Below are 27,690 nucleotides of genomic sequence, written 5' to 3'. Positions count from 1 at the left end.
ATTTGGGCCATTTTATTGGTTTATGATGAATTAAATGCCCATTATGAAATCTATAATGTTTTGGGATTTCAGGTAAACGTTCTTTGCTGTTTTAAATGTATTTTTGAGAGCTGCCTGGAGATGTTAAAGACATATGTTGCATAAAGATATTTAATAAATAGTGGGGGCCTATAGAACTACCTAATGAATGTGTAACAAAAGTGATGATGGGAACCAGAATTCTCCAACTGGCATCTTTGGAGTAAAGTTTGTAACTAAAATAAGTATGGCTGAAATTTTGTTAGTTTTCCTTCTAATCCTCAAAGATTAGTAATCACTGATTATATAGGTACTCGGAATGGAACAGCTTGCCACAGCCAACTCGCCCTGGCCAACTAAGGATGCAACAAGTTTGGTAATTGTTCTGTACCAAATATCAGCCTTTCTAATGATAGCTTCTTTGTGTGCAAAAGAAAGGCATACACTGTATGTAGGCGGTGGAATTAAATACAAAATATATGTGGTTATAATACTTATTTGTTTCCTAGGGTTTATTCTGCATTTATTGCAGGTAGTACTTGACTTATGAGCACAGTTGTGCCCAAAATTTCTGTTGCTAAGTGAGACATTTGTCAATTGAAAATGGGTAAACCATTTTATGACATTTCTTGCCACAGTTGTTAAGTGAACTACTTCAGTTGTTAAGTGACACAGTTAAGTGAATCTGGCTTCCTCTTGACTTTGCTTGTCAGAAAGTCACAAAAGGTGATCATATGACCCGGGACACTGCAACCGTCATAAATATGAATCGGTTGCCAAACTGAATTTTGATGGGGATGTTGCAGTGGTAATAAGTATAAAAAATAGTCAAAAGTCACTTTTTTCAGTGCTGTTATAACTTTGAATAGTTCAACAACTTTGAACTTTTGTGAGTCGAGGGCTACCTCTACTTTTTCAGTAACTCAAGAAGGTAATCATGAATAATAACAAATATAGGTAGCCCTGCCTTGACTTATGATCACAATTGAGCCCAAAATTTATGTTGCTAAGCGAACAGAATGATACTATCGCATCATAGCAGACCAGTCTTCATTTGGCTCCCCCCTTACCTTCCCCCACGTGTTTTTAAATCACAAACAGATATGTGTTACCTTGACATTTATTAGAGAATATATAGTAGCATAACATGATGCTCTAAGCATCAATGTACTGTAACTCACAAAGTCTCATACAATATATTGTCAAAACCATTTCCATATGGTACAGATAGTCCTTAACTTACAATCATTCAGTGACCAAAGTTACAGTAGCAAGGAAAAAAATGACTTAGGACCTGACCTTGCACTTAAGACCATCATAGCTTCCCTCACGGTCACATGATCAAAATTTGGGGCTTGGTACCACCAAATATTTAGGATGACAAGATAATGTGATCACCATTGCAACCTTCCCCGCCATCTTCCGATAAGCAAAGTCAGTGGGGGAAACTGGATGCACTTAATGACTGCGTGATTCACTTAACAACTGCAGTGATTTTCTTAATAACCATTGCAAAAAAAAGGTCATAAAATCGGGTGCGATTCACTTAGCATCATTTTACTTAGTAACGGAAATTCTGGTCCTGGCATTGGTTGTAAGTCGAGGACTACCTATAAACACTTCTTTGAGTGATTGCCTGACTCCTGATTAACTGCATAGTCATGGTCATTTAGTTTTCTTGGCAGCAATGCAGGTAGTCCTCAACTTACAACAGTTAGTGACAGTTCAGCTACAATGGCACTGAAAAAAAGTGACCTATGACCTTTTTTCACACTTATGACCATTGCAGCATCCCCCTGGTCGCAAGATCAAAATTCAGACCCTTGGCAACTGACTCACATTTATGACAGTTGCAGTGTCCCAGAGTCATGTTGCCACCTCTTGCGACCTTCTGACAAGCAGTGGGGAAGCCAGATTCACTTAACAACCGTGTTACAAACTTAACAACTGCCGTGATGCACTTAACAACTGTGGGAAGAAAGATTGTAAAATGGGGCAAAACTCACTTGACAACGCCAAAAGGTGCTTTTTTTTAAGGTGCTGGACTTTCTTGTTTTTTCTTTCGAAGGCACTTCGCTTCTCATCCAAGAAGCTTCTTCAGCTCTGACAGGATAGTGCGGAATGGGGATGCAGATGACCAGCTGTCTGCAAGGAATATAAATCCCTCCATCCCCCACTATCCTGTCAGAGCTGAAGAAGCTTCTTGGATGAGAAGTGAAACGTCTTCAAAAGAAGAGAAAAAAAGTCCAGTTGCCTCCTGAAAAAGCACCTTTGGGACAACTATGGGGATGACTGAGAATCTCTACAGTTACTTAACAACTTTTGTCTAGCAACATAATTTTTTTTTTGCTCAGTTGTTATCTGTATAGAGTTAGTTTGCTATTGTTTTTCGCAATTTCCTAGACTAGAGATTTTCTGGTGGTCTTCCATCAAACTATTATCTAGGTTCAATTGTGCTTAGCTTTTTTAATATAAGTTTTAGATCAGTTGGATCTTGACACCGTCTACTCTATGAAGTCAAGTTCCATATATCTGTGGCTTTTGAAATTATCTCTACACCAGATGAATTTTCCCATTCTTTCCCAGGAATTAGTGTTGTCTAGTTTCCTATCCACCCAAAAATCAATTTCAAAGTCAGTCAGCCTTTGGTGACTTTACTTCCTTCATATTTAAGGCTATTTTAAAAAAAAAAAATCAGCAAAAGGAATGTTTATCTCTAATTACACCTGTTCTGGAAGGAGTCTAGAAATAACAACTTGACCTTTAGGATGTGAAGTTATTTGAAGTCAAGACAAGGCAGGGAAATAAGGATGGAGGACATGAAATGTAAGGGTTTAGAAGGAACCATGCTAACAGGTGTGGTACAGATTAAATAATTTCCTGAAAGAATAGACCACTCAATCCAGTTTTAATTCTAAACTGGGACTAAAAGGCTTTATACCATCCTCAACCTGTTTTTTTGTGGATCCAGCCACTTTTTCAAAATCTTTTACTGAAAAGCAACAACCCACCACAGAAATAGGAAACTCAAAAAAGCATCTAGTAGATCCCTGAAGTATGTGGAGCATCATTTTTAAAGAGAGAAACCTCCCAATTACCCCCATCATGCAAGCTTCGTGAACTGTAACATGTGGGGTTCGTTCTCACAAGATGTGACGGACACAAATAGAGGGCATTTAACTATGAAAAGTTCAGTATTGTAGCAGGCAAGAGGTCTATTATCAGCTATTTATAGGAAGTGGAACATCCTTATTCAAAGGCAGCCAATCTCTGAACTCCTCAGATATGGGAACAGATTGACAAAATATCTTCTTTGTCGTCATTTGACATTTCATCGCGTTGCTCGCCATCATGGATTTACTGTTTTCATTTTGATTGTGGGCCCTGTCCTAATTTAACCTCCTCTTCCTAAAGGCTGCTTTATTTATTACCGCCATTTGACTGTTCTTTTATTTCAACTCCTGCTAAAACCCCGAAATATCCATTACTAAATACGTTAGTCTGGGAGAAGTGTGTGGACCACGAGGGGTCAAATTCAATGTATAATTAGGAGAAATTATCTCAGATACTGTGTCCGTGTGCAGCGGAGAACACACAGGGAAAGTATTAACAGTTCTGCCAGGGGATCCCAATTCAACCCCAGGCACGCTATTGACAGATGGCGCTCGGGAGTCGCAGGCCAACCAGATTATTAAACGGCTCTTCGCCGTCTCTTCGCTTTCCCCCCCTCCTTTGTCCCTCCGTCTGCACGCTGGCTCGCTCCGAGGCGCTTTGGGGCGCTGGATGCGTTAGGAGGGGCCATCCGGGGCAGGTGCCGCTCACCTGGGCCGAGCAAGGAAGCCCCCTTTCAGGCGTCCGTCGCTCCAGCCCGGCCCTGATGGCGCGCCGGCTGCCTCTTCAGCCCAGCTCCGGTCCTTCGCTCGCCACCCTCCCGTCCTGGCGGCTGTGAGACCAGCCCCGGCTGCTTTCTTGGTTCGGATGAGCCGCCCGCATCCCGACGCCGCACTGCGATGCTGTTTTCCTGGTGCAGCCCTCAACCTTGAGCTCAGGAGCCACGATGCCAGAGACTGGGGCGGCAGGACCGGCGGCGAGCGTCCAGGAGAACAAGCGAGGCGGAGGAGCGATGGATGGGGAGGCGGCCGCGCCACCTGCCACCGGGGTCCTGGGTGAGTAAGCGCTGCCCCCGGGCGGCTGTCCCGGGCCGTGGGATGGCGATGGCGGCGCGGGCGGAGGACCGTGGATAAAGAAGGGTCGCACCGGCGGCTTTTCCGCAGCCGCCCGTAGATGTTGGCAAGCGCGGACTTTGACGAAGTTGAGGAAGACCGGAGGGCGGCTGCATCCCTTTCCCGGGTGGAAACACCGGCTGCGGGGCGCCGGCTGGGAAGGCGCGCCTGTGTGTGTGTGTGTGTGTGCGGGCGTGGAAGGGGCTGCAGTCGCGCCGCCGCCGCCGCCAGTCTATTGTCTCACAAGCGGGCGTGACTCCCCCGACCCGAGAGCCCACCGGCTTCAGTCGACGGATTGGGGTGGGGTGGGGGTGTGAGGCGTCCTCGAAAGCCTGGTCGGGAGTGGCTGGACACGACGCCCGGCCGCGCAGACACGGGCGCCTCGTGGAATTGTAAGGCGAGCGCCCGGACCTGACCCCTCGCGTCTCCTCCGGAGGTCAGCCGGTCTTCGGGGTGCAGGTGGGAGCGGCCCTCTTCCGCCCTTCCAAAATTTCCGTCCCGCCGGCAGAGGCCGAAGGAGACCGGCCCTGCAGGTCCACTGCGGCGGAGGCCATCCGCGCCTTGGCTTTGGATGACGCCGCCATCGGGGGAGGCTGCTTTTCGGCGGGGCCGTGGCGAGAGGACCCTTAAAGGTCGCGAGGCGAGGGAGTCGCAGGGCGCGCGTCGGCTTCTCCCAAACCCGGGCTTTCTAGACGCGCGGGACGTGGGCTGCGGGTGATGGGACTTGTGGTCGAGCGTACCTGGAGGGCGCCGCTGTGGAACGCCAGTGGGAAGGAGCCTGAAATATTTATTTATTGAGCTGGTGCTGAGAAAACCCAGCCACGCGGGGGGAGGAATGAGCAGGACTAGGTTGGGAAGGAGGCCTCTCCCTCCCTGTGTACCTTTTGGAAACCTCTGGGCAGAGTGAGGTTGTCTTTTTTTCCCCCTCGCTCTTTCCCTTTTGGCCCATTTCGGATAGAAAGAGACTTCAAGAGTTTAGCGTGTGTGCGTGCACACAAATGTATGTGAGAATGGGGTGATAATAGAGCACCTAGAGTTCATATACTGCTTGATATTTTAAAATTTCTCCAAAAGACACTAGGCGTTGGACCTGCAGTCCTAGTGATCGGTTATACATGCAACAGGGTTTATGTCCTTGGCCAGTTTATTTATTTATTTATTTATTTAAGCATGTTTTAGATAACAGATATAATTAGGAACATGATTATAAGTACATGAATTGGGTATGAATAAAATGGAATATTAGGACAGGGACGGTAGGCACGTTGGTGCTGTTATGTATACCCCTTACGGACATCTTAGGAATGGGGTTTTGCTTCAGTACAGTTTAGATGCAACTTACACACACACACACACACACTTATACTTGTCTCCCCCCACCCATGTTTTTATATAAGAGTTCTTCCGTGGGGATAAGCGGGATATAAAACTAAGAAATAAAGCAAAAATCATTATTTATTTCACAGGCCTAATCTTTCTTCAAGGTTAGCAGTGGAAAAACTGTGAAGGACCTGGGGCAAATCTGTGGGAAACAGTTTAGGATGTGAATTATCTGTTTGAGATAGGATTCCCAACCCCAACCCCCCAAATATGAATTGAGAATCCCTGGCTTAAAGTATTGGACTTCAGCTCCCACAAACTGCACTCAGTATTGTACTGAACTGAAATCCATAATTAAAGCTAAGCACATGGCTTGGGTTCATAAACTTAAACCATATTTTTAGCCACAATTTATTGCATAAAGCTCACTTGGCTGGTTTCATACAATACATTAAATTATTAAAGACGGTGTGCTAAACCACTAGTAGTTTTAACCTTTATTAGTTGCCTGAGCCACAGTGGATGGATCCTTACAATGTATTAAGCCCTAAGGCAGCTATGGTTGACAAACTGTAATTGTACCTTATGTCTGAAAAACCAAAACCTCACAATTGTGTTATGTTTTAGTGTAATATATATCTAGAATCTACATGTGGCCAAATTACAATAAATTGCTTAAGCATAAGTACATCTGGATATTAGAGAGAAGAAAGTATTTTATCCCTGTCCCATCAGATGAAGAAAATTCTAGTAATACTAAACAGCTGTTTCTGAGGACAGAGCCTCAACGGGAGGTGTATTAGTAGCTTTCTCTTGCCCACCTTATTTTTTTTCTGGTAGTTTTTCACCCCACCGAAGTAACAGGCATGTAGTTAGTTCTATGAGTTAATGAAGGAACTGCAAAACTATTGTCCCTGAATAAAACAGCATAGAATCAAGCAAGGTAAAAAAAAGAAGTATGATCTCTTAGGCAGAGATTTTGAACCTGAAGATGGTAGTTTGAACAAAAAAAGATAAGTTGTGCACTCTTGAAGATTAATTGAATCCTCCAAACCTTTGGATTGATTTGGCCCAGAAATACATCTTATTAATATGTAAATTAATGTCACAAGCTAACTCTATTGGTGCAAATAGGAGAGAGTTCTCATTACCTAGATTCTAGCTATTTAAAAGTAGAAAGTGCTTAATTGGTCAAAAAAAGCGGGCGGCAGTACTGACACACTATGCTGAGCTTGGTTGGTTTTAACCTTGTGTAACGTTTTAGCAGCTTAGTGTTTTGTCAGAATTCTAGCTTTTTGGTTCAGTTTAAATTCAATAAATAGTGTGAATCCTGAAAATGAGTAAACTCAGGACTCAGATTAAGCATGTTATACGAATCCAGCTATGTTCTGGAGACTTTGCATTGAAGTCTGCTGACATACGTGAGAGTACGTGCATGTGCATATATTTTCACTGTAGTGCCAACCTCAGCCCACACTACAGCTATGCCAAGAAGATTTTGGGCACCCACAATGCCCAGCCTGTGTCTTTCATTGCCTGGAGTCAGCACGCACAATCCGCAAAGACAGAACTCCTTTGTCAAATTCCCAATTCCCATTGAGTTGGCTGAGATGGGGGAATAATTTTTTCAATCTTGTATCATTTCATCCTTTTTCCAGAATTTTCCCAACAAGCGGAGGCTGCAGTTCTGAATCCGATTAATTGAAGTTGTGTAACTTCTTAGCATAGCCTAATAGAAAAACTTGAGCAAACTGTTAGTATGGGGAAGAAGGGACGGACACCCTGAAAATTAGGAAAAGATAAATAGGCGTTTCTATTTTATGCTGCAAATCTTTATAGCCTTTCTTTACTCCTTATTTTGTAGCATTATGAGGTAGACTACTCTTGCATAGGGAGGTTCCATGTGGGTTAGATATCCTGAGGAAAAGCTGTAAGGGTAAACACTTCACTTAAATGGATCAAATATGAGGTCCTGCTTTTGGTAACGATTAATTTTTTTCCTCTCCCATCAGTAGTTGGCATTCCAGAATGAAATATAGGATCCATTCTTCACAACTTTAAAAGCAATTCCCTCTAGATATATTGGACAATAATTCCAATTACATATGGGGATGTTGGATTTGTTTTCGAGCACATCTGAAGGGCACCAGATTGGGGAAAATTGGTTTAAAGGATTCCAAAAGGTCTGCCAAGTTAAAATGTATTCAACATACAAAGAACATCTACTCGATCTGTAAACAGGATGTCTTGCATCCTGTTTCCAAAATGACTTGCCAGATGCCTCCAAGAAGCCCGTTGGCAAGACATGAAATTTGCCAAACTTCCCTGTGTTATTTTCCTGCAGGGATCTATTAACTGGGAATAGATTTCCTTTGAACAGGGAGTTGCTGTTATTCTACAAGCATCAGCTTTATCTCCAGCATGTCCCAATTGTATACAGTTGATCAGAAACGAGTTTTGCAGCTTTTGCCCTTCCTTGAAATGGAGTCCATATTGGCAGTAATCAAATATGTGTGTTGGACTCTCAGAAGTGGGCACATGCAAAATGACACATCCCTTAGCATCTTAACTCTAAACTGCATAACAATTTCTGAACCGAAATTGTAAAACAAAGAAGAATTTTGTACAGCATCTGATTGCATGCCGCAAACTGAAGAGAGAGGCACCCTAGAGTTCCCAAGAAGTGTAACTATTTGAAGGAGCACATACATTATTTACAACATACTCTGCCATAAGAAGTGATGATGGTTACTGTATATAAGTAGATAAATCCACATTCATAGTCTAGTTTTCAGTCTTTCTGGACCTGGATTAGGAAGCCTTTTCATCCAATTTATGGGGGGGCTGCTCTAGTATTCATACAAACGGTTAATATCAATTATTTCAAGGTTGCTAAACAGAACCTCCATATTTAGACATTGTATACCTTTGAATAATAAACACTAGGAGTTATGCAAACAATGTGGGGATTGGGTGTAGGGGAAGATGTTGCCCAATACTTTGTTTTTGCTATCTTGGAAGCAAATACAGGTAGTCCTCGACTTACGACTACAGTTGAGTTCCAGATTTCTGTTGCTAAGCAAATCAGTTAAGTAAATTTTGCCCCGTTTTACGACCTTTCTTGCAACTGTTGTTAAGAGAATCACTGCAGTTGTTAAGTAAGTAATATGATAGTTAAATGAATCTGGCTTCCCCACTGACTTTGCTTGTCAGATATTCACAAAAGATTATCGCATGGCCAGGGACACTGCAACCATCATAAATATGCGTCAGTTACCAAGCCTCTGAATTTTGATCACGTGACCATGGGGAGGCTGTAACAGCTGTAAGTGTGAAAAACGGTCATGTCACTTCTTCCAGTGCCGTTGTAAGTTTGAACGGTCACTTAAGTGAACTTTTGTAAGTCGAGGACTACCTGTTGTAGTCAACAATGCTCTCAATAGTAGCTAGGTCAGTGATGGCTAACCTTTTTGGCACCAAGTGCTCAAAGCAGACGCACACATGCACACCCCCAAAATGCAGTGCACCCTCTCCCCGTGCATGCACCCTGCTCCCCGTGGATGCACCCCGCTCCTTGCACATGCACATCAGAGACCCAAAGACCAGCTGGCCAGCAGGAGGTGTGCACGCACATACACAGCAGAGCTGAGCTGGGGCGACGGCTCACGTGCCCAGAGAGAGGGCTCTGCGTGCCACCTCTGGCACACGTGCCATAGGTTCACCATCACAGAGTTAACAGATAACAGATAATCAGAGTTGGAAGTGACCTTGTAGGTCATCTAAGTCCAACCCCTGCCCAAGCAGGAGACCCTACACAATTTCTGACAAATGGCAGTCCAATCTCTTCTTGAAAGTCTCAAGTGATGATGCTCCCACAACTTCTGAGGGCAAGCTGTCCCATTGGTTGATTGTTCTCACTGTCAGAAAGTTTCTCCTTATTTCCAGGTTAAAATCTCTCCTTGTTTAGTTTCCATCCATTATTCCTTATCTGGCCTTTGGGTACTTTAGAAAATAGCTGGACCCCTTCCTCTCTGTGGCAGCCCTTCAAATATTGGAAGACTGCTATCCTGTCTCCCCTGGTCCTTCTCTTCACTAGACTAGCCCTGCCCAGTTCCTGTAACTGTTTTTCATACGTTTTAGTCTCCAGTCCCCTAATCATCCTGGTTGCTCTTCTCTGTACTTTTTCTAGAGTCTCAACATCTTTTTTTATAATGTGGTGATCAAAGCTGAATGCAGTACTCTAGGCCTAGTCTAGTTAGGTGGTACCGTTCCATAATTTGTGGATTCCAGTCAAATTGGGACTACAACTCCCATAATTCCAAATTCATGCTGCTATTCAGAGAATTGTAATCCAACATACTTAAAGAGCAACAGACAACATACTCTGAGAGTGGGGAGAATTGAGTTTAGATTTGTCTTTTGACTTCAGGGACTTGTTCTGATGATAGCTACTGTATAAGACACATTTATTTTAAAGCGTCCATGGACAGAGGCTGTATAACTCTGCATTTGAAATGGTCATGAATACACAGGAGGTGGCGGAAATAGGCTGATGCCTCTCTCATTTTGTTTTAATTAGAGATAGTCCTCGACTTATGACCACAATTGAACCCAACATTTGTGTTGCTAACCAAGACCTATTTTACAACCTTTCTTGTCACAGTTGCTAAGTGAATCGCCACAGTTGTTAAAACGATTGTTAAGTGGGATCTAGCTTCCCCAATGATTTTGTCTGTTCGAATGTCGCAAAAGTTGATCACACAGCCCTGAGGACACTGCTACCGTCATAAAATGCGTATCCGTTGCCAAGTGTCTGAATTTTGATCATGAGGTCACAGGGATGCAACGGTTTGTATTTGTGAAAAATGGCCCTGTCCATTTTTTCAGTGCCGTTGTAACTTTGAACGGTCATTAAACAAAAGGGGGCGTGCGTAAGCGCACCAACGTGCCTACCGTCCCTGTCCTATTGTTTCTTTTCTTTTCTTTTTATTTTTCTTATATGTATCCATGTATTCATAATGATGTTTTTCTACTTATACCTATTATCTTGTAAGCAATTGACAAAAATAAAAAAATAAATAAAATAAAAAAATAAAATAGTCCATAATATTTTTCCAACTTTAGAATGTTGTTTGGCAGACCTGGGTATAAATACAAAAAAAAAAAAAAGGCTGTTAAGTCGAGGACTACCTGTATGGACTTGCTTTGGCTTTTCAGTGTAGCCATTATGGTAACCCTGATATGGCTAATCAGGCATGAAAGGCCAGGCTGGTTGTAGTGGATCAGGTAGTGGAGTAGGAACCACAGTTTGTAGTTTTCTCTTAGTCACAGAAACCCAGGGGTGGGCTGCTGGGGGTTTGCAGGGGTTTGGGAGATCCTCTAGCTAAGATTCTGCGCGGTTTGGAGAACCCTCAAATCCCACTCCTGGCTGGCCCCGCCCACCCCTCCCCTCCCCTCCCCTCCCCAGAGTCCCCACGTGGCCCGTTTTGGATGCAGGTAAGTGCGTGCGGAGGCTCGGGGAAGGTGAAAAACAGGCCTCCCAGAAGTTTGGGAAGGCCGGAAACGGGCCCATTTCTGGCTTCCAGAGAGCCTCCCGAGCCTGGGAGGCCGTTTTCACTCTCCCAGAGACTCAAGGAAAGCCACCGGAGCCCGGGGAGGGCAAAAATGCCCCCGCCCCCGGGCCATGGTACAGGAGGCCGACTAGGCCACACCCACCATGGCCATGCCCACCCAGCAACCAGGCAGAGAACCCTCTGCTAAAAAAAATTGAAACCCACCCCTGCAGAGACCCCTGGACAATTTTTAGCCAGTTGCTCTTTTTCCACTTTACACATCCTGGAAGAAGTTAATAGCAAACCACTTTGCAATTTTGCCAAGAAAACTGCATGGATTTGTCCAAGAAGGCACCAGAAAATTAAAGGATGGGTTTTCTTCCCCCCCAGTTTTAGCCCAACAGCGAAACTTTTATTTCTCAGGAAAAGGACTAGATAAAACTATTGCAAAATAGCAGGGTGTGATTCATACTCCAGGGAACCCTTGGGCCCTTTCTCTCCATTAACTACCTGCTGAAGGAGATGAGTCCTGCTTGTCTTGACATATTTGTTTCCAGATGTGCTAATCTTTGTAGCCCATTGGCTTTGGGCCAGGTTCTGCCTTCGCATCTATTTTCTGCTGCTGCCTGTTCCAGTCTAGCTGGATTTTTTGCCACACAAGCTTCTAGTCCTCATTGCTACGTTTAGCAACAATAAGCTAACATGTCCTGGGCAGAAACATTTCTGAAGATAATGATTAAAGGAGTAATCATTATAGCCAGCTCTTCTCCAAAGGGATCCAGTGGCATGTATAGTTCTTTCTTCCCTGGAGAACTTTCTGACTGGGTTCCCTGTCACAATATGCCAGAGGTGAAATAATGGGAGAATTGGGGGCTGCAGTGCATCCCCATTTTAGGGATGTTGTGATGTTACTGGAAAACTTATTTATTTAAATCAAATTTATATGGTTACCCATCTTACAAAAAGTAACTCTGGGTAGCAAACAGCAAAACAGTAAACATACTTAGATTTTTAGATTTAAATTTTTAAAATTTTTAAGAAACATATTTGTAAAATATCTAAAAAGCTATAGTTCTTTAGAGCCTATCTTCCTTTGGTGTTACAGATACAGAATAACAACTCCCAGAGTTGAAGTCCACAAGTCTTAAAATTGCCAAGGTTGGGGACCACTGATCTAGTCCAACCCCCCCCCCCCCCGACAAGCAGGAGACCCTACACCATTTCTGATAGATGGTAGTCCAGTTTCTTCTTGAAAGCTTCCAGTGGTGAAGCTCCCACAACTTTTGAAGGCAAGCTGTTCCATTAGTTGATTGTTCTCACTGTCAGAAAAGTTCTCCTTACTTCCAGGTTGAATCTCTCCCTGATCAGTTTCCATGCATTATTCCTGGCCTTCAGGTGCTTTAGAAAATTAAATAGCATTTGTTTCAATGGTTAAATGTTTCAATGGTTAAATCAAGACTACGATATGTTCCTCTGTCTGGATTTACATGTCAAGCCCATGGGCTTAGGAAACTACACATGACATTCATGCATGCAAGAAGTTTGTCATTGGACTCTATTCTCTCTAATCTTTTAGCTTTGCAGCCTATGCAAATGTGCCACAATTGGCACGTTTTACTTGTACAGATGGGCAGTTATGGAAATCAAATAAGTAAATAAATTAAATGGTGGCTTTTTGGTTATAGCTAGCCACAAATATTTCTGCACCGGTATGCATGGATCCTGAAGCCACCGCTGCCATCACTTATAGGCCACGTTGCAAATTCTGGGAACTGAAATTTCTTCACATCTCACTAGGGAAGGTTTTGTTTCCCGCACAGTATTTCTGACGCAAGGCAAGCCAAATTCTGGTTTTTGCTCCTGTTGCAAATTTTGGACCTTTAATAGCTTATTAGTGGACAGCAGGCAGAAACTGTAGATCAGTGGACTCGATATATGCTGAGAACAACCAAAACTACTGGGAAATCCATCATTGAGTTGGTTGCCATAGAGATGTCTAGTTTCAACATTCCCACCGCCTCCCCCTCCCCATTTCTCCATCTTTTCAGCGGAGATTTCCCAATAGTAAGTATACGTAAGAAGTATGCGTTCTTGGTGACATCTGGCTGGGTCTATCTTGCAACGGATAAAAGGGATCCTTTTGTGCAAACTGGTGTGTACGTGTGTGCATGTGTGCGTGGTTTATGTGCAAATCAAGATGAACCAGAGAGAGAAAAACAAGAGTCCCTTGAAGAGGTGGGAGCTTGAATGAAGAGGTGCTGGTTTATAGGTCTGATACAACCTTTAGCAAGAATTGACTTGCACTGCAAGAAGAATGCATTAAACAAAGAATAAAGAGCACTTTATTCTTCTTGGTGGTGCAAGAGGAGGTAAATCACTGTTATGTATTATGGATTATTAAATTATTCTGGCTTTTATATGTATTTTCCTAAGAACACCTTTGTCCTTTTTTTGGGAACGGCAGAGCAATGGACTTCCAATTATGATAGACTTCTGGGCCTGCAACTGTAAATAAAGCCCAGCTTGAGGTGGAAAATACTTCCCCTGTTGAATTTTTGCCTGTGTGGCTGTTGAATGTATAGGCACAACACTTTTTTTTGGCAGAGGACAGGATTGGCAGCCCTATGAAGAAGGAGCTAAACTTAACCAGGGCACAGTTTGGGGATATGAAAGAGGAAAGGCAGACTGTGTAATCCATGGGTGTCCAACCTTTTGGCTTGCCTGAGCCACTTTCAGTGAAAAGGGATTGCCATAGGCTGCATATAAACTATATAATATAGCTAATGTATATAAATAACAAATTTTATTTGCTGTTTAATATTTTTCATTATAACATTGTGGGGGCCGCATTATTCTAGCTGTCCAGGGCCACATGTGCAGGTTAGACATGCCTGATCTAAATTGTTTTCCACCAAGGTTCCTGCCCTCTTAACGTCAGGCACTTACTTAGCCTAACTTCTGCACTGAACTGTTTCTGCTCCTATGTCACAAAAGTGCTTATAGATCCTTTCCAGCAAAGGGAGAAACTGAGATTTCCCATCGGAGTCCAACTTCTTCCCTCAAAACATGCCCTAATGCTCAGGTTTCCATGAGGTCACCAATGGCCCCAAGTCCTTGATATGCATTCAGAAAAATAAGCAATGTGATGAATAGAAATGCATTTTTACTGATATGGTTGCATAGGTTTGTCTGAACAACTTATCAGTAGATTTGGATTGTTCATTCAGAATTTAACGTTCTACTGTTTAATGTTGAAGGATTTTCTATCACAGTAAGAACAGAGATTCTGGCTTGTTCATTATCAGTTTTCAATTGTGGCTATGTGGGTATCACAGAGAAGCTGCCTTCTGCAGCCCTGTGTCTTCAGATTTTCTTGCCTGCCGTACCCATGATCCTGACCTGGGATGAGCATTCTTGCAGTAGCAGGACATAATTGTACAGGTAGTCCTTGACTTACAATCATTCGTTTAGTGACTGTTTGAAATTACAACGGCACTGAAAAAAGCGACTTACAAGCGTTTCTCGCACTTATGATCGTTGCAGCATCCTGATGGCTACTTGATCAAAATTTGGATGCTTGGCAACTGACTCATATTTATGACGGTTGCAGTGTCCCAGGGTCACATGATCACCTTTTGCAACCTTCTGACAAGCAGTCAATGGGGAAGCCAGATTCACTCAACAATTGTGTTTCTAACTTAACAATTGCAGTGATTCAGTTAAGAACTGCGGCAAGAAAGTTTGTAAAATAGGGCAAAACTCACTTAACAATTCTCTCGAATAGCAACATAAATTTTGGACCCAATTGTGATCGTAAGTGGAAGACTACCAGTAGCCTAACCTAATGAGAGGGTGGGAAAAGATATTTCATGGGGAAAGGATTTTTCATTGGAAAAAATCTTTTCGCTGTTACTTCCTTTTGCACTGGTTGTTCTGAAACACGGTCTCTGAACATGAAAAGCTCTGATGGCTTTCTAAGGTAGAGAAGGCAATAGATAGCCCTAATATGAGCTCGGCTGGATCAGAGGAGGGGCCTGCTCTTAATCCAGCATCCCACTCCAATCTCTGAATGTGACAGGACCTGCACCTGGAGGAGGAGTCGGTGGGGGAGGTTTGCAGGAGTGGGATTCAAATTTTTTTAGCAAGGGGCTCTCTGCCCTAATGACTGGCTGGATGGGTGTGGCTGGGTGGTCATGTGACTGGGTGGGTGTGGCCAACTCGACCTTGCTTCTTGGCCTTAATTACCTAAAAAAAGATATATACCAAAAAGTTGTGTATTATTTCATGCATTTAATACTTAAATACAAGACTGAGTGAAACCAGGCTTAATAGCAGTGACTGTGAGAGGGGTCTTGGAGTCTTAGTGGAGGTCCTGGTGAGTTACGTGATTCTTATTATTTGGGGATTAATCCCCTTGGAGGCTAGTGGCTATATTATCTGATTTTTTTTCAATGGCTCTCCCTCGCAAGCACTGAGTGGATTGTTTATCTAGCTTGCAACACTTTTACGAGGGGTGAAACGCCCAGAAGTTCAATTAAGCCTATTAAGAGCTTTCCCTTGCTGCTTATCTTCCTGAGGTTCTTGGGGGCCCTCCAAGCCTTGCAGAGTCTTAGCTAGGGGCTCTCGCGAGCCCCCCAGTAGCCCACCCCTGGAGGTTTGACAACCCAGAGCTTCCCCAAAGACAGGCCAGCATTCGGAGATTGTGCAGCCCTAAACTGGATGGGGGAAAGGGGAAGAGGTTCAGGGTAGATGCATCTGAGAATCTCTAATGATATATATCTAGTACAGGAGTGTCAAACTCTATTTCATTGAGAGCCGCAATCAGGGTTGTGTTTGACCTCGGGGGGGGGACAACTGGCGGGCGTGGCCACATCAATGTCACTTGTGTCGGGGGAATCTGTGGTGGCCTGGGCGGGGCGGAATCCATTGTCCTCCCAGGCTCTGTTTTTGTCTGTGATGACCTCCTCCAGCCAGCGAAAACGGACCTGGGAGGACCACATGCGCCGCTCCCAAGCTCCATTTTCACTGGCGGGCACCATGGGCCAGTCCTTTACTGTTTCCAGCATGGCCTCATGGGCCAGATCTAAGCACCTTGTAGGCCAGATCTGGCCTGCGGGCCTTGAGTTTGACAACCCTAAAGTTATAGCTTTAGCTTGGCAAGATTCTGTTCACTAGGTATCAGCAAGTCAAGGGCTGAACTTGATTAGGTTTTGCTGCGTCTTCTCTGGACTTAGGCCTGACATTTCTGCAAATCAGAGGAGAGGCAAGGCGGGTCCCTCACAGGAGAGAAAAGAGAGGGCATCCAAGTTTCTTTTCAATGCATCTCAGCTCAATTAAAAGATGCTGGTTCCAAAAGCACTCAGTGATTCACCATCTGTACTTCTCTCTTCACAGACAAGCTGTTTGGGAAACGTCTGCTGCAGGCTGGGCGTTACATCATGTCCAATAAATCGTGGATGAAAACGGTCCCCACAGAAAACTGCGATGTGCTGATGACTCTGGCAGGTGTGTAGGGTCGGTGTGGTGGTTGCCATTGATTCTCTCCAAATGCAATTAGAGTTGTGCTTTTAATTTTCCCCTCTCTGCCGTTTCCCCCAAATAACTTCTGCAGTTTGACATTCTGAATCAGTCTAGTCTTGATTGCTGAAATACAGTAGCTGGAGGTAATCTTGTAGGATGTGGTGGCTTCCAGGTGTTAGGTCTTCTCAGAATTCACAGTAACCAGATTAGAATTGGATTCAGATGATCAAGGGCAGACCCATTGTTAGAGCTGTGTTGACCTATTGCTTTTATATATTTTTTCCCTGACTGCTGTGCGTTTTATGCTTTTCTTTGTATTTTTTTTAAAAACATGGTTAGTTATCCAGAGCCATGCATTTAGATAAGTCTCATAAACAAATGCACCAAAGTGGTTGCTTTGGGCTTCATAGGTTGAATGGATCCATCCAATTTCAAGTCATTGATAAAACCATACTTTAAAAATCCATAACTTGATGAACCATTCAATGGACAAAGTTTGTGCAATATGGCTGGTTGAAACTTACCCTATTCCTGAGGTAATGATTTATCTAGGGCTCTGTCAGCTGACAAAACTGACACAACTAAACCCCAATTCACCTTGGCCTGACCATCCTTGCTTGCTGTTGCTTCCTCCAAAGTTTACAGCTTTAAAAAAGGTACAATGTGCCTATCTGAGAATAGATATCCCTTATATGGGAGGGAGTGCATCAGCCAAAATACTAATTCAATTTATTCAGTGTATCTCATTACTAGCATTTGTTTTGAATGAAAGTAACAAGGTAGACAAGTGAGACATCAAAACTAAATGATTCAGCAAAAACAAAATAAATAAATATAAATAAATGTTTATCCTTGGATTAACTCCTGGTGACAGCCTCTATGTAATTTTCCCTCCCTTCTTGTGAAGAATGATGGAGATGGCAAACTTTGAACGGGTGAAATTGCTCTGTTTTTAAAACATTTCCCAGGATGAGAACCTGCAAAGGCAGTGCAGATTGACCTAGCCACAAATGCCCAAAGTGACTAAAACCTCAGGAAATTGCCAAATATCACGTTGTGTGTTCTTATGGAAAATATTGCAAGATGTCAGTTGGAACATCAACACCTTTGGAGACTTAGTGTTCACACATGATTTTAGCTCTTTTAAAAACCTATTATTATTAAAAAAATAATTTTCAAGCTATATAGGAAGAAAGTTCCATATGTCATAATGCTGAGAGGCATCACATAACTCGAACCTAACTTGCATTTATGTTACAACGCAGTGATCCACATGCAGATGGAGAATTCTTCCAAAAGAATTTAAGATCAGCTAATGATTTCAGTTAGGATTCAGAGATCAAATTAAAGAAAAATATGTTAAGCCCAGGAATGTTTTGGTCAATCCTAAAATAGAGTTTATACACTTCCCCATACCTTTACTTGTCCCTCCCCAATAATTATTTTTCTACATATTTCTAAATACAAGTGTAGCAAACTTCCTTATATGGAGAATCTTTGACTTGAGACTCTGATTGAGCCCAGAATTATGGTTGTAAGTTGTGCTAGTTGTTAAGGAGGTCACCATGTTACTATGGCCAATTATATGATTTTTTTTTTTGATGATGTTCATGAAGCAAAATCCATTATCCACAATGGGCGTTTTTGACAGAAATCCGAAGTAAACGCCAGTTTCTGACAAAACAAGTAAATTGTGAAGTGACACCACAGACATCCATACATGTGGGCCAGTTGTTGAGCACCCAAAATGCAATCATGTAACCACGATGTGTGTGTGTGTCTGTGTCCCCTTGATAACTTTGAATCTGGGGAAGCCTGGGGAAGTCTGTTGTAACTTTGAACCCTTCCTAAGCAACTAGTTGTAAGTTGAGGCTACTTTTACTAGTGCTTCTAGGTATGTTAGACTACAATTGCCATTGCCTTTGATCAGCATGGCTAGAAAGTGATGGGAGTTATAGTTCAACATATGTGAGTAGCCCAACTTAATCATTAGCATTTGCAAATTGCAGTTTAATTAATTTCCCTATCCTATCTAAAAACTGCATTTCTCAAACACCCAGTTTTTATTTTTCCCATCTGAAACTGGATATTTCAGTTCAGAGGAGACAACTGGGGGGGAATGCCTAACCACAGTTATCTCAGGTCTGTAAACTCATTCCTAAGGGAGGACTAGAACTCCCAGTTACCTGGTTTCTAGGTCAACAGCTTAACCACTATTCCAAAATTGACTTTTAGTTGGGTGATGAATAGAACTAAACCAGTGTGGTTTAGAAACTAATTTAGGGATTACCAATATGTGTGAACCAGACACTTAGATTAATTCAAGGAAGCATGGATAAAACAGACCATGACCTAGCATGACAGGTGAGCTCAGCCAGGGCGTCAGAAGTTGGGGGTTTTTTTGTTTTTATTTTGTTTTGCCTCCTTGTATTAGCAGAAGGAATAAAACTGAATATGTGCTTGAAAGGAGATACCAACACAGGACAAATGCCAAACCGTAATAGAATATGGAGGTGCAGGAAAGGTGGGGGAAGGAACACTTCTGCACTTAAGCTTTTGAATCACTGCCAGTGAGGAGGCATTCACAAACAGATATCACTTGGGAGAAAGAAGCTTGCATCACCCAAGGCATTCAAAAACATAGCTAAAAACTAATGACTAATTGCATTGTGCAGCTCTTCAGCCACCATTGCAAAGGATGATCTGTTATAACATTTAAGGATGATCTGTAGGAGTAATGATTCACCCACAAGTCCAGAGGAACCCCAAAGTTCTCATAACAGATAAATTAATGTCAGGCCCCCAAAACCAAGAAAGACATGTGGTGATTCTTCCAAGCAATTTGGAATCAAATGCAATTGGTTGGCTATCCATGAGGGACTCAGAATCAGAATAGAGCTGGAAGGGACCCTGGAGGTCTTCTGGTCCAACCCTTTTCAAGCAGGAGACATTACAAAATTTGAGACAAGAGGCTGTCCAGTCTCTCCTTAAAAACCTCCAGTGTTGGAGCACCCACAATTAGCCATTCCACTGGTTAATTGTTCCACTGGTTAATTGTTCTCACTGTTAGGAAGTCTCTCCTTAATTCCAGGTTACTTCTTTCCTTGATTAGTTTCCATCCATTGTTTCCGGTCCTGCTTTCCGGTGCTTTGGAAAATAAATTCTCTCCTTGATTAGTTTCCATCCATTGTTTCTTGTCTTGCCTTCTGGTGCTTTGGAAAATAAATTGACCTCCTCTTCTTTGTGGCAACCTCTCAAATATTGGAACACTGCTATCATGTCACCGCTAATCCTCCTTTTCTCTAAACTAGCCATTCCCAATTCCTACAATTGTTCTTCATATGTCTTAGTCTCCAAAGCCTCAACCTCTGTTTTGTAATATGGTGGCCAAAACCGGATACGCTATTCTAAGTATGGTCTTACTAAGGTTTTATAAAGTGGTATTAATTCTCATAGTAATTTTTTTTATTGTTCCACACCTATAGACAGAATTGTGGCAACTAAGTACTCTACTAGCTGCATCTGGCATATACTCTGAGCTATTAGGGAGGGGCTGTCTCCAGTCTCTTTTTCTCATACTAAATATTTGGAATGAGCTGCCTCTTATTCCTCTGGAATGCACTCCTGGGAATGTAGCCTACTTCATCCCGTCACAATCAATGCTCCTATTTGATAGTTTTATTCAGGCAAGGGCTTCATCATCCACTTTGCAAGCTTTGACCTATGTCTTCAACACTGCACGGCCTCCAATCCTTCTAGCAGTTAATTTGCTAATGGGAAAATTGATGCATCTTCCCTGTTTGATATTAATGCATCTTCCCTGTTTGATATTCATGCATATGTATGAACATTAAGGCATCTTGCAGTAGGCATACTGTTTTACATAAGTTTTGCTGCAGATGCATATTTCAGTCACAGCAATAACCTACTGAAAGTCAGTGGTTTGCTAATGTGTCCTTAACTTAAAAACTGATGGCACTTTGGTTTTTCAATCGACAGAATAAAGAATGCAGCACCTAGCAAATAGAGATGCAATTCAACAAATTATGATGGAGGAACACAATATAGTCAGTGAAAAAAGAATAAGGGTGTAATTACACTAGCATTTCCTTCTAGAAATGTGGATATAACATGGGTTAACCCCTAACCTTAATCCTATTTAAGGAAACTACCAAGCAGGCATGAGTCTGTGTGACATTTGTTGTACTCGGTGGCTCGATTCCCATGAGTGAATAAACCACGGAGAGACAAGAAAGGAGCCTCCCCCGATTGCCTACCAGCATTCAGGCATCCCGCGGGTAAAGATAACTCCGCCTGAAAAAATTCCTTTCACAGAGGCAGCCAGCCACCTTGGTCATCCCTGGCTAATACATGCCATACTCTAAATAAATAAATAAATACATACATACATACATACATACATACATACATACATACAAACAAACAAAAGTTGTGTGGGTAGCTCTTGTGTATCTTAGTTGCAAGATTTTAGCTGAAGATCAGGATAAATTCTTGGTCCAAGTAGTTCATTATTGGAATGAATTACCTAGACCTAGAGCAATAGTGATGGATTTGAAGTTCTTCCAATAGAGCTGAATTGCAACTCCCCAGCATTGATAAAGGAGAATATTTGTAGCTGACTGTTGAAATGATTAGATTAGATTACTGGCAGATAAGATAAGATTAGATTAGATTAGATTAATAGAGTTGGAAGACACCTTGTAGGTCATCTAGTCCAACCCGCCACCCAAGCAGGAGACCCTACAGTGCCTACACCATTTCTGTCAGTCCAGTCTCTTTTTGAAAGCCTCCAGTGATGAAGCTCCCACAATTTTCGAAGGCAACTTCTATTGATTGTTCTCACTATCAGAAAATTTCTCCTTAGTTTCAGGTCCTTGATCAGTTTCCAGTGATTATTCCTTCTCTGGCCTTCAGGTGCCTTGGAAAATAGCTTGACTCCCCCTCTCTGTGGCAGCCCCTCAGATACTGGAAAACTGCTATCATGTCTCCCTTGGTCCTTCTCTTCACTAGACTAGCCAGGCCCAGTTCCTGTTAACCGTTCTCCATATGGAATGTGAGGCCCTTGGTGCTCTCTGAGCTTTGTTGTTTTCTTGTAGACCTTTCATTACCCAAACTAGGCAACATCATCAGAGCATTGTTGATTGCATCTAGTTTGGGTAATGAAATGTCTGCAAGAAAATAACCATGCTCAGAGAGCACCAAAGACCTCTCAACTCCCAGCATCTTTCACTTTATCCATGGTAGTGGATTCATCTGGACCTAGAGAGAATTCCTCATTCATTCACTCAGAGAGGATTTCCTATTTATCGACCAAATTTATATGGCCACCCATCTCACACAAAGTGAGTCTGGGCAGCATACACTTGCAATAAAACCAACAATTACAGGTAGTCCTTGACTTATGATCTCAGTTGGGAGCAAAACTGTTGCTGAGCAAAGTGACTGTTAAGTGACTCCTGCCTCATTTTATTTATTTATTTATTTAATTTATATTGCCGCCTATTCGCCCATGGCGACTCGAGGCGGCTTACACAATGTAAAACCATATTTAAAACAAAAAAATAATAAAAAAACAATAAAAACTAACAAAAAGAATCAAATAAATTAATAAAGTACAATAGAACAAAATCTGGGAAAAATAAAATAAAAAATCACCCCCCAACTTCCACCCACCCCCGCCCGACGACAGCAGATCACACTAGCCATTTGATGGCCTCCATCCCTCTCTGGGTTCCCCAGGCCCACTGGCAAAGCCAGGTCTTCAGTGCCTTCCGGAAGAGTTCTAGAGTGGGGGCCATTCTAATCTCTGGGGGAATGATATTCCAGAGAGAGAGAGCCACCACAGAGAAGGCCCTTCTTCTGGGTCCCACCTGGGTCCCACCAGGTGTGTATCCCTCAGGGATGGGACCCGCAGCGTTCCCTGCCACCTCACTCTAATGGGTAAGGTAGATGTGACCGGCAAGAGATGGTCCCTCAGATAACCTGGACCCAAGCCATGAAGGGTGTTAAGCCTGGATTCCCCAACAGGTGTTAAGGAAAACAAACTAAAACAGAACGTGCAGCGAAGTCAGATAGGAAGACAGGTAAATGTGTGAGATAAGTTTTCTAGTTAACACGCAGTAAAAATACAGATACGCTTGTGCTATCAAAAATATAGTTTATTCCATTTAAGAATTATAGCATAGTCAAATAACGGTCCATTAGTCATATATCATTTCAGTCAAGTCTTGTCGGGATACTCTAAAGTCCGTGTTGAATAGCCAATGTCAGTTCACTTACAATAAATCAGTCCAATCTTTATTTTCTCCGTTGAGAAAAATCAACACTCCTTCTTCTCTCCCCTTTCCAGCAAGAACGCAGTCATCAATCCATCAAGTAATTAGGGATCAGTAAGCCAGAGAGAGCGAGCTGGAACTGCCTCGCTTCTTATATAGTGCTTTTACAACCACACCCTTAATTACATTCTTGCTGTTAAAGTTACACACACTTTAACTAACAAACCATGATACCATGTTTATTATTTTTACCCAAACCAGTTAGGGTAAACAATGTTATCCCTAACAAAGGGCTTTAAAGGTGACAACCAGCACCTTGAATTGCACCCGGAAGCAAACCGGCAACCAATGCAGCTCCTGCAGGAGAGGTGACACATGTGCACACTAGGGTCTGCACAAAACCAAGTGGGCCATTGCATTTTGCATCAACTGGAGCTTCCGGATGCTCTTCAAGGGCAGCCCCATGTAGAGCGCATTGCAATAATCAAGACGGGTAGCGACTAAGGCATGAGTGACTGTGAGTAGGGACTGCTGGTCCAGGAAAGGGCATAACTGGTGCACAACCCGCAGTTGCGCAAAGGCCCTCCTGGCCACGACCGCCACCTGCTCTTCTTATGATCTTTTTGCAACAAGCAATTTTAACTGCGGTTGTTAAGTGAATCCTGCATTCGTTAAGTGTATCTGGCTTCCCCTGTTGACTTTGATTGGCAGAAACTTTCTGGCAGGTCGCAAATGGCAATCACACAACTCCAGGATGCTGCAACAGTTGTAAATACATGTCAGTTACCAAGCAACCCAATTTTGATAAGATGACCCTAGGGATGCTGCAATGGTTGTACGTGTGAGGGTTGGTTGTAAATCACTTTTTTCAGTATTGTTCTCACGGTTCCAAGCAATACACCACACAATAGCAAACAGAACTCCAAGGCAAGCAGATTCCTCAAAGAACAGGTTTATTGGATATATCGTATTGGCACAGACTGGTAAAAACAGACTCTAAAGATTCCCATGGTTTTCATCTAATTAAAAGTAAAGTTTCCCCCCCTTTCCCAAATAGTCACATGGTCCAATCAAGGTGCTGTCCAGTTGCTTGGAAACTTCACTCCTCTCTTCAGCCACCTGTGGGAATGTCTTTGGTTCTCAGGGGAAACTATTTTGTTTTGGCTACAAAACCCCAGCTATCTCTATTCCTCCTGCCTATCCCTCAGCACCATTGTGGTAACACTGAAGCCTCAAGATGGCCTCAGTCAGTTGTTCTAACTTTGAACAGTTGCTAAACAAATTCTTGTAAGTTGAGGACTACCCCATAAAACATAAAACTACCCTAAAGCCATTTAAAACAGTTAAATATAAATTAAAAAAACAAGATGACAACATGGAACATGCCATAATATTATACATGATGCAGCCTACGCATAAGCTCTCTGTCGACAGAGATCCTGAAAAAGTCATGTTTTAAGGAATTTCTGGAAGGTTACAATGGTTGGGGCCAGTCTCATGGGAGGGTGGGGTGAGGAGATTGGTGTCCAAAGATTGGGTGACAAAGACTACCATCTACCAAACAGGTTTATACTAAATACCAAATCCAGATACTCCATGTCATGGGTTAACATAGATATCTAAAAACATACATTCATGTAAATGTTGGGCAGATTCCATTTAAAAGCATATGCAATATTCTGATATTTTCACAAATTAACAAAGTACATGTTTTGCCCTAGACAGAAGAATGGTGAAAAGAAGCTGGTATACATATTTGGAATAAAGTCACATAAATTTACAAAGCTGGTATGGATTGAAGGACTAAACTTTGGATTTGCTGGCATGAAAGAAGATCCCTATTCATAATGTAATGGGAAATTCTACATTCTCTGTACCTAGATCATATAAGATGCTCCCTAGAATGTAAGTTATTCACTATAAAATGTGTTCAAACAGTGTGATAGAAAACGCAGCAACAGTGAGTTCACATGACACTACACAAGGCTAAAATGGGTTTTGTAATGTGTGATCTATTGTGCTACAAGACCAGAATTCATTTATTAACATTTGATTGGAACCAAGGCATTATGTTAATCTGTAGTATTAGAATTAGAATTCTTTATTGGCCAAGTGTGATTGGACACACAAGGAATTTGTCTTGGTGCAAATGCTCTCAGTGTACATAAAAGAAAAAATACATTCATCATGAGTCATAAGGTACAACACTTAACAATAGTCATAGGGTACAATAAGCAATCAAATCATACTAGGAAACAGTCAATATAGATCATAAGGATACAAGCGACAAAGTTAGAGTCATACAGTCACAAGTGGGAGGGCATGGGTGATAAGGACTGATGAGAAGATTAACAGTAATAGTAGTGCAGGCTTTGTAAATAGTTGGACAGTGTTGAGGGAAATATTTGTTTAGCCAAGTGATGGCGTTTGGGAAAAAACTGTTCTTGTGTCTAGTTGTTCTGGTGTGCAGTGCTCTATAAGCGTTGTTTTGAGAGATTGTTTATTTGGTCAAAATATGTGAGCGCAGCAATTCTTGTTTCATTATTCTAGTTTAGGATGTTATCTGAATCTGTCCAGAGTGTCAGTATTCATAGATTGCATTGTATAATCTTATTGCTTGATTGGCCCAGAGTGGCCCAGATACCACTGCCTTCTCTTGTAACTTTCCTCTGTTTCCCTGTTTTTCCCCTGTGTTTTTCCCCTAGTTCAGAAAATCCATTAAGTAGAGAAAAATGGAATATCTTTACAATGACTTATGACTGATAGCACTAATTGCTGGCTACTTAAAAGCATATACTCGCTCAGAACATTAATTTATGCTCATTAATGACCTAAATCTTCTTTTTATTCATATTGATAGCTGGCCTTCTCTAAAATAAGCTTGCAGTCATCTCAGCTGTGCTCATAACAAGATCATATGTGGTCCAGCAGTTAAATTAATTGCACTTAAGTACCATCATAGGCACATGACAGTTAGAAACTTCAAGAGAGACAGAAAGACACAAAGTTGTGCAAAAGAATTGGAGTAAGAAGTAATGTACCAGTTTTTCCCCCCTCTTACTCTACATCAGAGCATCAGAAGAGGCTGTGTAGGTTTTAAACAGCAGCAATAGGAGGCAGTAAATGGAATGATTCACGGAAGTTATTTTCACTGTCCTGGGAAAACAATACTTTGTTCTTAATTGGGTTGCACTCACTCAGCATCCCTACATACTTTGGGAATGAGCCTAAAACTATTTTCACTATTGACCTACCAATCTTATTAGATTTATATTCTGGCATTCCTCCCGGAACTCAAGAAAGTCTACGTGCCTAGCTCTCTTTCCAGTTCTTGCTCACAGCGACAGTCCTGTGAGGCAGGTTTTGCTGAGAGACAAGGAAAATATATGGGCAGCTAGAACCTCCTAGGACAGGAATGCTGACGGTGTAAATAATCCGCTGTGACCTTGCACAGAGATGGGAAGCAGAAAGAAGGGCACCCTGCGAGCTGAGGAAAAGGAGGGAGGAAAAGGTGGCATTGAAGGTTATAACAGGGTAACAACCACCATACTGTCAGAAGACAATTAACTGTTCAGTTGTAGTGAGCGATAAAAGATTCTGCACTGGCTGTACTAGGGGACTTTGGCTTAGATGTAGCCAGATGAAAAAGAGGAGATTCTGACATTGAACACTAAGCCACACTTTTGGTGATGTGTATGCTAGAGTTATTCCTGGACAGGGATAGAGTCATCGGGCTGATGCAATACATGGGTCAGTTATGATGTGGGAGATGCTTAATGCATGATGTAAAAACTGCAAGGAATGCAACAAACAACAGCAAGTGAGGTGGCTAGCTGCTATCATAAAATACTGTGTTTTCCTGAAAATAAGACCGGGGTGGGGGCTCCAAAATAAACACCAGGGCTTATTTGTTTGGGGGGGGTGTCTTATTTTTTTTCCACGTAGGGGAAGCCCACTTCTGTTTGCTTGCGGCACAACAGGGCAGGAGGCTGTGCGGTATGCTAGTGGCGCCACCACGAGGCAGTTGAGGGTGGAGCTGTTCCACGTGCCCCGCACTGGCTTACTTCAGGGCCCCTGCAGCCAGTCCATCCATGCCCCAACACTTGCCTCGCCTTGTGGCTGCATCATGGGCACTCCATTGTGGCCACGAGCAAGCAGAAGAAGTGGGCCGGCGGCTATGTGGGTTTCTGCTGAACATGGCTGCTGGTGCTGCCACTGCGAGGCAGTTGTCGGGATGTGGATGGCCTGGCTGTGGGGGCCCTGAGGTAAGATAGTGCGGGCGAATGGAGCAGCTCCACCCCTCCCACCTGCCTTGCCTCACCTCGTGTCAACGGCACTATGAGCAACCAGACGGAATGGAAAGCCGGGCAGCTGCGCAAGCTCTTAAGTAGGGCTTATTTTGGGGAGGTAGGGCATATATTAGGTGCATACATAACAATCATGCTAGGTCTTATTTTCAGGGTAGGTCTTATTTTCGGGGACGCATGGTACCACAGTCTTCGCTGATTGCCATTTTGTTCCTGGGCTAATTGAAATCCCAGGAAGATTTACAGTATATAAGTAAACTCTTTTAGTCAGCAGCATCTGCAAATTTGGATTACCGTGTCCAAACTGGCAAGATGGTAAACAGAATGTCGCAATAAAATCCATCGGCTTGCATTGTAACACTGCCATTTTGCTGTCTTTGGTGCACAAACCCTTGGAAGTGGCTATCCATGGGAGTTATGTTTGATATCAACCAGGAAGAAGGTTCTCTGCATT

The 27,690-nt window shown here is 42.7% G+C and overlaps 1 protein-coding gene across 4 annotated transcripts in view; it reads left to right on the top strand.

Moving 5' to 3' along the window:
- The first annotated feature begins 3,746 nt into the window (after window positions 1-3,746).
- The window catches only part of ANO8 (anoctamin 8), a 71,430-nt gene continuing 47,486 nt past the window's right edge, over window positions 3,747-27,690 (top strand). For 2 of the 4 annotated variants that reach the window (XM_026670977.2, XM_026670975.2), the window contains exons 1-2: window positions 3,747-4,184; window positions 16,508-16,618. In XM_026670977.2, coding sequence (XP_026526762.2) covers window positions 4,076-4,184; window positions 16,508-16,618 — 220 coding nt within the window. In that variant the 5' untranslated portion in view covers window positions 3,747-4,075. The remainder of the gene's footprint in view (window positions 4,185-16,507; window positions 16,619-27,690) is intronic. The other 2 variants (XM_087952572.1, XM_087952571.1) reach the window with 1 other exon arrangement.

This window comes from Notechis scutatus, chromosome 1, assembly GCF_049901735.1.
Source record: "Notechis scutatus isolate UNSWTSFEM ecotype Mainland chromosome 1, rNotScu1.2, whole genome shotgun sequence".
Classification (NCBI taxonomy): domain Eukaryota; kingdom Metazoa; phylum Chordata; class Lepidosauria; order Squamata; family Elapidae; genus Notechis; species Notechis scutatus.
Note: the sequence above shows the minus strand (reverse complement) of the source record. Positions and strands in the feature narration are given on the sequence as shown.